At 31.9% G+C, this 14,136-nt stretch overlaps 1 protein-coding gene across 1 annotated transcript in view; it reads left to right on the top strand.

Annotated features, from left to right (window-relative positions):
- Positions 1–7,088, top strand: part of LOC149786021 (E3 ubiquitin-protein ligase rnf213-alpha-like) — a 559,813-nt gene extending 552,725 nt beyond the window's left edge. Inside the window, exons 77-78 of the mRNA XM_089978097.1 lie at positions 4,679–4,878; positions 6,874–7,088. Of these exons, the coding sequence (XP_089834223.1) occupies positions 4,679–4,878; positions 6,874–7,021 (348 nt within the window). The 3' untranslated portion in view covers positions 7,022–7,088. The remainder of the gene's footprint in view (positions 1–4,678; positions 4,879–6,873) is intronic.
- The last annotated feature ends 7,048 nt before the right edge of the window (positions 7,089–14,136 follow it).

Raw genomic sequence — 14,136 nt, 5'->3', positions numbered from 1 at the left:
ACATAGGACACACATGCCTGACTACTTTCTTCCTAGGGCCCCCGAGTGGTCTAAAGCGCTCACCGTTACAGATCACTGCCATCTCATCTCTGTCTGCTTGGGTTCGAGTCCACGGCTCAGCTAGCGTGGGTACATGGGAAAGCCTGCCAGTAGCTTCTCATGGGTTGGTGGTTCTTCCCTGGGTTTTCCAAGGTTCTTCCTCCACCAGTTATACTGGCCGCCATGTATAGCCTATCTTGTGTTGAAAAATGGCGCTAAACCCTAGAACAACAACAAAAACTTTCTTCCTAAAAGATAAACCTCAGCAACAATACATTTCCAGTGACACAACATTTTTGTTCTGTGTATTGACTTCACTATGCCATAAAAAAAACTGTTCATCGCCTTCTGAAAGAAAAACCTGGAACAATTAAATACATCTCTGCCCTTCTTTCATACTTTCTCATCCACTCTCAAACTTCATAACTGCTTGAGGTGTGAAACTTGATATGCTTATTTACTAGAAAGTGTCTCATGTAACACATTTGGGTGCTCTCCTCAAAGTCAAGATCATGGCTTTAAAATAAAGTTATCCCTTACCTCTTCTACTTATGGCTCGATATATGTGTTTTCCACTGCACTTGTATTTTCCACTCAGCAAGTTTAGAGCAGTTTGAGTGTAAGGGAGACCAGTGAGATGGTAACTGTGTTACATTCAAATAGGACAAAAACATGCATGTCATCATTAGCAAGAGCGTTTTTGTGCCACATTGGGGGGAGTCTCATTTTCATTGACTTCATGTTGTATGTTAATTATTTTTTTTGTATATTGCTGTCCTATGCACAATCTATATTTAAAAGCCCTTTTTTTATACTCAATATCATGACTAAAAGTTTTCTCAATTCCATATTGGGTGTTCAATCTTCATAGTCAAGATCACAGGTCAGTATATTAGGTTTGAGAAACATTTGCCTTTCTATTATCTAACTTAACAACTTTATTAAGATAAATGGTTGAAGCTTTCATATTCAAGGGTTTCTCCATCAGATACATTCCCAAATTACATTAACATTAGGGCTGTAAGCCTTCTACCTGGAGAATCCAGCCCTACTGAAAGATGGAAATCGTCAAAACCATTCTATTTCATATAGAAAAAAGGCCCTAACTCTTGCCCATTACCTCATCTTGCCACAGCCAGGTGTTTCTAGTTTTTAAGCTTCAGTGCTGTATCAATAACAATGTACATTATTCGTCTAACAATCCAAGCAATCTTAATGTTAAAATTGGACCGTCCAACTTTGTATTTGGATTTATAGTGTTGGACAATCATTCTTTTACAAGTAGTATACATTATTTTTTCGATTTTTCCAAATTTAAGTGACTTTATTATCTTTATGGACTTCATCTATTTAAGACCACTTTACACCACACTATTGTTGAACTCGTGTTGTCATTTATGAGTTAGCATGACACTATTTTCACTTACTCTGTTATTAACAGGGGTGGTATTAGCTAGTTAGTAGCATACTGAATTGCTAATTTATACTTTATTTTTCTGGTGTCATTTTAGTAGAAATGTCAACCAAATGAATGAATTGCAAATTTTCAGTGTTGGGTGGATCAAATGACACATTACATGAGTAGTGACCAGATAGAATAGCTTGCCTTTTCTGTAATGGCATGCTAATTAGTTATTTGTATTTTTTTTCTTTCTTTTCTTTTGTACCTATGTAGTCAGTAATCAACAAAGTTTTGTACAAAACAATACTTCTTGAAATGATATTGAAGTCCTTGAAAATTCCTTGAAATATAATTGAAAAACAATTCTCTGGGGCTGTATGAAACACATTCTTAAATAGCCTACACATGCAGCATATTCACTTAACTGATTTATATTGCACTTATATAATGGCACATTGTGAACCCTGACAAGCATGTTATAGTAGAGTTTTCCTGCACATACCAGTATGGATGCAAAAGTTTGGAAATGGCATAGAAAAAACAAAGTTTCCCTTTGATTTTGGCTGAAACAAATTCATCAAGGACTCTAAAGAACATTCACAAAAGTGGCATACATAAACAATAATTTCCATTTTGGTTAGAGCAAAGCAAAACTATCAAAAATAATAAAAAGTATTTAAAAAGAACAAAATTTCAGATGAAATAACTACATATCTTAAAAGGACCTAGCATGTCTGTACAGGGTGAAGAAAATTAATTTGGATGTAAGCTACAAGCATGGTAGCATTGTCCTGCTTAGCATGACCTATTTACTAATGGCATTATGATGAATTCAGGTCTCCATCTACTAGTGCATTATTTGCTGGGAATCTAATGACCATCAAAGCTTAAGTTGTTAACTGTGTTTCTATTGAAATAATACATATATACATGAGATCCTACAATTACTGAGACATGACCTTCAAATGAGCTCAAATAACTGAATGACTGTTTGTTAACTTACAAGACAAAGCAAGAATATTTTTGCCAGGCTATTTGGGAGGTGGATTTTTTTCAAAAGAATCCCAGAAACCTACCCAAACCCAATAAAGTGGTTGGCCCCTAAGGTGCTCATAAATGCCCCATGCAGTTGTTCGTTCATTATGTTTTCCCATTAATTGAAACACTTCATAGTCACAATGCAAACAACAATACCATATTTGCCAGCCTATAAGTCGATCCTTTTTGACCAGAAAATCTGGGCTTTGACTTTGAAAATCTGGGCTCCAAAAGTGTCTTGTATATTGATTATGTCATTCAGATTGTTTTATATGTCATGTAATTTTCATATGTAAAAAAATTCTCCAAAAGAACAAAAAGTAATGTTTAAAATTATCATTTGGGGAAGAGATTGTGCATGAAAAATATAGGACCCGACATTTAGAAGGATTTTAAAATATTTACATGATCATCAGTATTAAATTCATATACATCAGATGTAATTGTGCCAAAGCAGCATGCATTAGTAATATACATTGTTTAAATATGATTACATACATGTGCATTAGAATAGACAAGTTAGAAAACTAATAACCATGACAAAGACATTTAATCCATCACATTTTTCTTTTTGCACCTTGTGATCAAATAAGATATGCTAGGATATGCAAGACAGAGAGGTTTCAGGACAATTATATCTGTATTGTTTAATTACCTGATAATTGTGATCTTACTCAAGTACAAATTCGATACTACATTCCATTATCAATTAATACCACTGAGTAAATAATTCCTTCTAGTTTTAGTTACAATATCCATTGTCCCAAGACCACATGACTTTACAGTGTTATTTACATGCTAATTAAATATGATACAGCTGTGGTCAGGTCATTGAAGCTAACACCTGTTTGAAGTCAAGATTGGGTAGAACAAGATCAAATTAGTGAGGCTACCATTAGGGAAATGAGGCTACCTGTAGGGTATTGTGAATATGGTTAAAGGTAATAAAGGGAAATGCCATATGCTAAATTGTGTAACTTTCTGAACCAGTGACACATTTTGTACTCACTGACAGAACTGCCAGCAATTTAAAATAACAACTAGCATGAGCAAAGATCAAAACCAAGTGCTGCCTAACTACAGGAAGTGTACATGTACATGGAGATGTCGTACTTGAAAAGAACATTACACAGCATTCTTGATGATAATTCTAGCAATTCAACCTAAATGGAGTTTATTTGGATATAAATATTGTGAATGTTTAAACATTGAAACTAAATTATGTTTGCATGTATTTTAATAATTTCCATTTTTATTAAAATTTTTACTGTTTTCTCTCTTCGACAAAAGCTTCAGCTAAACAGGGGCAGTAAGGTACAAAATAGCATGAAGGCCTGAAATCTCTCTCTCCAAAACAGAACTATGGAAATAATACTAGCACCAGTGATACAATTTCCCTATTTCTGGTAATCTGAAATAGCATACAGTGATACCATTAACATTTATGTCACTGCCAGTTAAAGTTTCGTACCACACAGCATCACAAATTTTATCCTGCCTGTACAAAAGAACATAATTCATTTAAAATACTTTGTGTGAAAAGAATTAGGTACTTTTAGCTACATTTAATGATGCTGACCTGAAAATTCACCAAGTTACAGATAATATTAAAATTTGTGAGTGTTGAACAAAGTTATAAAGATGATGCAGAGTTATTAATCTTGCCCTGACTTATATGCAGATGAAGCATGGAAAATGTACAGAATTTTAAAATTAAACTTGTACCCTACATTGACTTATAGGCTGGCAGTTACTATAGATATGTGAAAGCTTACCTTCGGAACTTGTGCCTTAAACCATGCTTTTTAACTATATTGTGTTTGTGTCAGGACATATAAGACCATTAGAACAAAATACGTGTAACCTTGGCACCAATGAAAAGAGAAAAGATGATCACTACAACATCAGACTTTTACAATAACCCTCCAAGACTTGTTTGAAGTCCAGAGAATGAAAATATGAGCAGAAATGCAGATAGTACTAAAGCTTTTCTGGAATCAAAGATGACACATTTTTCAGTATGGTTAATAAATAATTATATCAGTGGGGGAGGTTATTATTTCTTACAGTTTTTATACCTCTTTTGAATGTTTTTTTATATTAAATTTAACAACTATTCAGCCAAAACTCATAGTTTGCTATTTCCAAATGTATCACAGTCTGACAGACTAGCTTGCACATTTTTTATTTTGTTTGCAGGTGATATTTGATGGAGTACCAGAGCAGTTCCACGAACAACTGAGTGCTGTACTCCAGGGACAAATGATGAATTTCCTCCAGCCTATGTCCATAGAGAGACATGACATTCTTATTGAGTTGATGTTTGAATGCATTGTTCTTGTCATCTCTGCCCCCCAGAACCCTGATGCTGAAGATTATATAGATATCAAAGACATCAAGTAAGTTGCTGTTATTCAATTTGTCCAATCTGGTCCATTTGACCAGATAAGTGATCAGACCCATTAGTCATGTTAGATGTACTATAGAAATATATACTGATAGACCTTCTTCTAGAACCAATGTTTGAGCAATCTGATTTATCCTGGTTATCTCTATTATCTAAAACCAAAATTGTGAAAAATTATTTCCAAATAGGAAGAACATGAACATTTAATTAGTAAATGACTGGCAAAATTTTGTCAGGTTTACATTTCTATAATGCATTTTTTAAATATATTATAACACCCATTATTACAGATGTGACACATTCAATGCATGATGTTGAAAAATCTATAATGCTTAAATTCTCAGGTGTATTCCACTCCTCCTAGAAACAAACAGATCAAATCTCCATGTTTTTCAAACCACAAACAGATCAATCTCCATGTTTTTCAAACCACAAACAGATCAAATCTCCATGTTTTTCAAACCACAAACAGATCAAATCTCCATTTGTTTTTCAACCATTCTTCCACATTGATATTGCATTTGAAGAGGCAAATTTATCTCATGATTTTAAAGTGTTTGTAATTAAAAGTTGTGTTAATCCCGACCATGTAATGCTGCACCCAGTCAAGTTGGTCACACAGTTTGGTTACTTGGGGGATGGGGGGAAGGGCATATGATTTACAATTCCAGATGTACTGCAGTCAGTAATTTGAAATTAAATAACAAAGAATTCTTTGTGTGGGTACTGTATTTCTACTTGCCATTTAGAAATGGCACATAGAACTGATGCAGACCTGCCAACACTTAACAATATGGAGATGGATTAAAAGCAGATATTACAGAAATATAATTGTTGCAGTAAAATCCAGATACTGGTTTGTCTGTGCTTTATTTGGATCCAGGTTTCATATTAAAGGAGTTGGTTAGGGAACCAAACCAAATTTACAGGAATAAATCTGTTGCCTAAAGAATTTTCAAATAATGTTGTCCTACAAACAGTACAATTCAAGATAAAAGGGAAAACAAACCTCTTTAAAAGTGTCAATAATCAGTACAAAAGAATAAAAAGGAATATTCATTTTCTTGGGCAAGAACAAAAAAAGGAAGACCAAGAATTACAGTCATTGGTCATGTGTTGAGTATGTCTCATGATGGGAGAGATGATTGCTGCCAATATGTGAATTGAAAAGCAAACCTCCAAGAATTACATCATATTGAGAGATAGCAAGAAGCCACTGAACTCCATAGGCTTTTGAACTGCAGTTTTTATGAAACTACTGGAGGTAATTAAGGTCTAAGTTTACTTTACAAATGTTTTAGTTTAACATGTTTACTGTCATTGCATTGGTCTCAAACATAACTTCAACTTTTTAAATGCATGTTTTCCAACTTTTCAATAGCAGTATATGATATTGTGTTAAACCTCTGCTGAAAATGGGACTAATGTGTGGAGAAAAAAATTGACTGCTGTACTGTCTTGTAAGAGTTGGCAGATCTGTTGATGAATTAACAAAATTATAGAGAAGAAGAATATATACATATTTCCAAACAGGCAAGATATATAAATTGATTTAATACATTAAACTTCACAGAAGACATTGTTATGAATGAGGCAATGTGAGAATTTTAGATGGATAGTGATCCTACTCCTAATGTATTATGATCAGGTAACAATATTATTAAAGTATATATTAGTTCAAAACTTTGTGTCTCACAGGAAGAAAATAACAGTTTTGCAATGAAAGATCTAATTGCTTAATTGATTTTGATGTGTAATTATTTGAATCTTTATGTAAACAGGGACTTTCTAAGTCCATGAACCCAGGGCTGATAAATATTAAAATGTGAAGTTTGTCAGCCCTGGATATTAGAGGCTGCTGGTCCTTGAAGTACTGGGCATCATGACAAATGACAGACTTACCTAAGCTGGTGAATATCATAAATAAAGCCTCAAAGGTTATATTTGGCAAATATGTACCATGTATTAATAAACATGTTCCTTTCAGGTTTAAAGACTATCTGCAGGCTTTAAGGATGGAGAAGGATCTTGATGTTAGATTGGATACCTTCCCAGATGGAGTTTTGTTGAAATTCTGTGTGGCCACCTGGGCACTTACTTACCAGTGTCTACTGGCAAAAACAAAACAAAAATAATCATTGCTGCTGTAAATATTGCCCCTAACAGTAACAGTTTTAGACTAATAGGAAAATATATACTGTATTCATAGGGAAGAAAAAATGAGATGATCCAGTATAAACACTACCTTCATCTGAAATATTGACATTCATGCATAGTGTCTTTCTTTTTCATCTATTAGAAATGTTATGAACACATCAACATAACTAATACCAAAACACATTTTGTATTATAGTACTGGTATATGGAATTTTGTTCTGTTTATCAACGATAAATAGAGAATATTTTTATAAAAGTGCATTTTCTTTTAAACCACGAGTGCCATTATGTAAATCTTGTAAGTTTTAGTGTATAGACCTTAGTATTCTAAACAAATGTGGATAATTTAAAGATATTGTTGCAACCTTGATCAAATTAGATGCTATAATTTGCTCTTGAAAAGAATATGACATGCCATCAGTGTTTGATAAATCAAATGTCAGTACAAAACATATTTGTTATCTATGTGATTTATATTTTGCTAAACATTTTGTGTGATTTCCTATAGTCTTCTATCAGATGCATTTAAATGTTTTGTGTCAAATTTCTTTGATGGTTGGTTAATCAATACATTTTATTGTATGATACATATGTTTTGTGATTTTGGTGTAAATTTTCTATTCTTACCTACTTCTGTGTATACTTTGACATGGAACTATTATTTTTACGTGTTTTTCTAGTTGATGTCAACTGTCTTGATATATTAAAACATCTGCCAGGTTTAAATTAGCAACAATTTCAGAAAGATGTCCGGAAATCATCATAAATGTCTTGAACCATTCAAAGTCTTTTTGTGAGATGATGTAGATGATTTCTTTCATACTCTGATCATACAGATATCTCCAAAAATGATGCAGCACACTGAATGCATATTGACTTATGCAACAAATGGCTTGGGTGTTTTTTTTTTCCAGCTTGATATGACAACAGAGAAAGTATATCTTTTATGTTCTACAACAGTTCATATTTTATGTGTGTATCAGAATGTTTAATACCACTACACATATTTTGTAATTACCTGTATTTTTATGAACCCTTTTAATGTTGACATTCTTTTCCCAGTGATGGCTTAACTTAACTTGGTTGTATGTTTGATATGTGACATCTGTAATGACTCCTACAGTATAATGACTCAGTGTAATCTGCAACCCAGGAAGAATGAATGTTTATATGACAATATGTAAAATGTGTCATTTATTGGTATATGTTTCATTGCCATTTATAATGAATTTTTTTTCTGTGCATTGTATTTGGGACTTATAAGTGATCTTGCTTATACATAAGTTGAGTTTGCTGCTTGCATTTGTAGTCCTGCAACAAATTGTCTAGTTTGTCAGCATAATTTGAAGAATTTTTTTTATTTTTGTGACAATATACATGTCTATTTTTTATGTAGTTTGCAGTAGACATTCTGTTTTTCTGACATGTTCAACTTCATTAGAAAATTTAAATATTTTTTATTAAGTATCTATATTTATGTCATGAAATCTATCATGTCAGATGAGGTTTCATTATATTTTAATTGCATGCTTTATATTTCCTATTACATGTTTGTATATTTCATTTAATATATTTACTCTTGTTATTTGTATGAACATTTTCTCTACCAAGAGTGACTTTGCAAAATAATTGCTTTAAATCAGAAACTGGACTTTCTTAACATTTCACCTTTAAATGAAGATCCTGTTAATAGTATAAAAATATATTATATCAATATTTGTTTCAAGAACATACTTAATGTAATTATTAATTAAAAAAAAGTATGAAATTATAAATGGCATGCAGCAGATATGAATATATATATATATAATCCAATTTTGTTTTTTATAATGATTTGCAAGTATAATTAAGTGTCGTTTACAGTACAACTTTGATTGTTCCACTGATGAATGATACTTTAATTATGGTATTGCACAACATGCAGTATGTGCATATGTAGAATATAATTGTGAAATTGGTCTTCATTGGTTGTGAATTGGACTTTGTTGGTTGTGAAATTCCATGCTGAAGGTACTGTAAATTACATAGTTTTAATAAGCACAACAAACAGCCTTACTGAGAAAAAATATTTTTTTCACCACAAATAATACAGTAAAAAAAATAAGCATACATTTTTATTTGTAAAGCTTTATCTGAATTGATTATATTTGCAAAATTTTAATGACATTTAAATGTTATGATTTTGGTTTATTTGTGTTTGACGTTACATCTACTGTATAAATTTTGTAATTGGAATTTGTACATAGCAGTCTAAAGATAGTCCAAGGAAAATAGAGGTATATTCAATCTGTATGATGAATTACTCATTTAAAAAGTTGTCAGAAAGCAGGGTTGGATTGGCATACCAGTAAATCAAGATAGATGAATATTACATGCAGATGCAAGAAATGATGATCAGTCTTATCTGTATCAGTGTGTTCAAATTCTAAGGCACACATCACCTGTCACAAAAAATTATTTTCAGAAAATGGAACAAGTCATTAAAGGAACCTTTTTCAATAAGAATCAGTCACACAGGAAATAAATGAATTTGACTAAATAGAACAATATGTTTTAGTCTGTGCTTCGTGTCTGTCGATACAACTAATGGTACAGCAAGCTTGTCTCCATATCCTGATAAATGATAATTTCACTGTAATATGGTTTAAGTTGGGTAAAGTCACACCAATTTATAAGTAAACATTCTTGAATAATGAAATGTGTATCATCATTTCCAAGCCAAAATAATAGAGAAAATATAAATAACAGATGGCTATAAATGCTGATGAAAGTTTGAACATGTATCCTGATGTTTATTTTGCATATGGGAGTGTGTGTGTGTGTGTGTGTATATATATATATATATATATATATATATATATATATATATATATATATATATATATATTAGCTGAGTAACATATGTAATAATATATAAAACAGTTTTAATTATTAAATGGTTTTGTAAACTTACAATCATGCTTAAATATTTTTGATTTTACGATTTCACTTTACTTTGCATAATGTTCTTATCAGCATACATCATTCTGCTCCCGATGAAAAGCAATGAAAATATATCTGACAAAGAAAGAAATAATTTTATATCATAACAACTGAATGAAAATAGGAAGATACAGGTCAGATATACACAATAATGAGTGACTCCTTTTGTTTTGTCATGCAGGTATTATAGTGTGTTGGGAGAGCTATAGTTTCAAGTAGCTATGAAAATGTTATTTCTTTTGCAACATGGATTATTCAGTCAATGACGCAAAACAGAAATATCTTTTCATATCATCACTGTTATTTACAGCCAACAGTATATATTTCTTTATATCTACTGGTAACTAATTTTAAATGTTTGTAGCTAGTTTATGTATTTGCTGCATGTTTGATTTATTTCTTGATAGTATTTCTTTATAGTTTTGACAGCCAGGAATAGAATCAGCTAAAATAAATATTTTTTATACACATAAAATTAATTTTTTTTTAATGAGGAACAGGTAAGTATGAATTAATAATCAAGCTTTTTGGATTGTGTTATTTAGAAAAGCATATAATAGCTTCTTGAAAGGATAAATATGCATATAAAGATCTGATATATTGGCTTGTAATTTAATAACATCTCTGATGAAATAAGATACCTTGTTTAGGAATCCAATAGTTGGTTTCAGGTAAGCTGTTTTATGGCTAGAACATATAGGCCTTTTCTGGTGACATTGTTTGACATGAACAAGGATAGAAAGGAAAATTATTGGTGTCATTTTGTTTGTTACCTGAAATGTGAAGCAGATTTAATCATTTGAACATATTTACTTATTAACAGTCTGACCAGATTGTAAATGAGTGAATAAATAGCTAATATAATGGGGATTTTTTCTTTTTTCTTTTTCTTATTGCATATATCCAGTGTAACACAAATTTGATAGTTCAGACTATTTTCTTACTGTATATCGATACTTACATTATACATTTTACTTGTAGGCAGTTTTTTTATATGCCCATCATAAGATGGAACATATGCTGTGTGTTGTCTGTTACGCCATCTTTCCTCTTACCAATTTAGTTTCTGAATGCAGATACTTAGTTGTCAACCATCTACAGTTACCAAACTTTGTGGATGACTTTAACTTTGGGCAAGTAAGAACCTTATCAATTTGGGCATAAAAGATCAAAGTCGCTATGACTGAAAGAAGGAAACTGGTTTTTACACAATAACTTCTGTTCTGTATGACATACCTCAATCAAACTGTGGATGGCTTGCACTTCGGGTAAGTGGGAAGATGGTTACTGGTTTTTTGAATCCAAGGGTTAAGGGCACAAACTGAAATTTAAAAAATATATTAAATGCATTCACAGTAGTTTTGCTAAGTAGACCTGGTCCAGATTTTGTAGATGGTTTGTACTAAGGGTAAGAAAGAGGCCGATTGAGTTTGAGACCAAAGGATCAAAGGTCAAGATCACTCTGAAAGAAAAAATTCAGACAAATTGATATAGAGGACTATGAAACATTGGGCAAGTGTATAATGTGCAATTCATTGTAATCTTGTTAATCACAGCAAAATTAAAAACTCTTGAGTACTGAGGTCCAAAGGAATGTGCATCAGTGATATCAGTTTGTAAAGTTTTTAAAAGTACCAGCAAGAGAGAATAAATTATTTCTCTTAACAAATGCCAAAGATCACCATCCCAAAATATTGCCAGTTCATGCTGTCTAGCATGTATGAACTTGCACCTGAAAAAACATCATTTAGGACTGGCATGTTTTTATTGGTCCAGATCATTGGTTTAAAGTTTGATAGAACATTATGATAAGAATGTAAATAGAAATTCCTTGAAATATCAACATGAAAGAGTCATTCATGGTATTAGTATGGTCAGTGATGGTATTATGAAGAGTGATTTTGGTAAAACCTAAAAGACTTTATGATGGGAATTTGTAACAATCTTATGAAGCAAGATGTTTGATTTGAAACTGAGTTTTCAGGGTTTTAATGAATATGAAATATGCATGTCAAATTCTGACCAATTTTGTATGCATTGCTTTGATTTTGTATCCATTCTTTTATAATTGCACTTTTTTTGTTAATTTTATTGCACTTGATATATTTGGATTGGCTTGATATTTTGAATAAAAGAAATTAATCATATATATTTGATTCACTTTGAGTCAATTTTTACAAACACTTTAGTTGATCTACATATAAAAATGACAATAACTGAGCTATCAACAGTTCTTGGTGGTTTTCATTCCCGATTTTAAAAGATTATAAAGAACAAGGGAAAAAATAGTGATGTGGACATTTGAACATGAATTAAATTTTTTTATAAAGGATGCAACATTTATAAACAAAATCTGCTGGTGAATATAGGTTTAGCATAAATGTAAATATTATGACAAGAAAACATGGAATGGTTCAGAAAAAAAGTTAGTCAGATGAGACGAGATTTATTTAACATAGGCATGATTTAAAACAACAATTGAAAATAAACTCTAATGAGCTTTTTACCAACATTACATAAAACAAATGAGCCATTACAACATGCATGATTTGCAGGACATAAAAGCACAGCATAATACATACATATTCAATTGTATATTGGACAAAACAAAACACATAACTTGAAACGTGAACAAACAAAACATTTTAAAAGTCAATGATTATAAGTGAATTTAGAATCTGGTTAAATTGAAAACACAATATAAGGATAATTTCAGCAAAAAAATAAAAATTATTAGTAAAACTTCAAATTTAAATGCAGAAGCACCAAATTAGGACTAAAGTCATGCCGCAATGCAGCTTATTTCATACTTAAAAGGAAAGGAGGTAACAATAGGGCACTTGGTATTCTATAAGATGAGGACAGATAAACAAAACACAGTAAAACAAACATTAGCTGTCATCATGGAGGGGAGTGTTACTTTCAGATATCGCATTTACAGTCTTTACCATTCCAGGATAGAATTAAGATCTAAATGAATTAAAAGAATGGCAGCTACATATCAAAAAGATTTTTGTTGCCAAATGTTGAGATTTAAATTCAAGGGACATTTAAACTATCTGAATATCTAAAATTACATTTATTGTGTTTAAAACAATAAATCATTCAAACATTTGGGAGCACACTTGTTCAGTATTTTGAAAGTCACCAGAGCCATAACCTGAAGTCTGTGCACCTTTTAGTTGGCATTTTTGCCATAAGAAAAAGTTTATGATAGCTGCTTGTGGAATCATCATACACAAATCTCGCAGCATGCCCTGTTTTTTCTTCATGTTAGTAGCGTTCATGCCACTGCAGAAATGCCAGGCAAAGGGACAAATAGAAATTGGAAAGGATAAATGTATATAAGATTGTCAGTTTGTTCAGTCTAGTTTCTGATCAGTACATTTCAAGACAGTTGCCTTGAAGCATTTTTACAGAGATTTTTTACATGTGAATTGCAGTTGCTAAATCAATGTTAAAATGAAATTTAAACTAAATGCAGAAGCATTTTCATTACCTCCTACAGCAGAACAATTTCACAAGTTTTGGCGTCTATTGCTCAATAAAAATGTCACAGCAACCGAGTGCAGAATATCAATTCAAACGTTTTCCCTGTGGTAAAGTAGTGTTAAGGACCAGCTTGGCACAGAGAATGCCATAAGGCCGAGTACTAAGAACACTAAAAGTTCCAGCTGCCAAGAGCTCTTTGAAATTACAAACAAGTTAATGTCAAGGAATAAATGTACACCACTTACAACAACCTTCACTCTGGTCAACCTTCCGGACCTGTTTGCAAATTTCTTCTGTGACAAAGTTCAATCTGTTGGAGATAAACTTTATAGTATAAATTTCAGTTTACTCATCATCACCTTATATTTGTGATACAGATTATACACAGAAACCGTTAACATCATTTGAACCTGTTTCTATGGATTTGGTACTTACAATTGTGATGAAGAGCACCCTAAAGTCATGTGAACTTGATCCGATTCTGACATCATTGCAACATGAATGCTTAGATTCAGTATTGCCTTCACTAACCGATGTTATCAATACTGCTCTCATCTGGGGAATTCCCATCAGTTTTCAAAACTGCCATTGTAAAGCCTCGGTTGAAGAAACCAACATT

This window comes from Sinohyriopsis cumingii, chromosome 12, assembly GCF_028554795.1.
Source record: "Sinohyriopsis cumingii isolate HCF-2022 chromosome 12, ASM2855479v2, whole genome shotgun sequence".
NCBI classification, from domain to species: Eukaryota; Metazoa; Mollusca; class Bivalvia; order Unionida; family Unionidae; genus Sinohyriopsis; species Sinohyriopsis cumingii.
The sequence above is the reverse complement of the archived record's forward strand: the minus strand, read 5'-3'. Positions and strand labels throughout refer to the sequence as shown.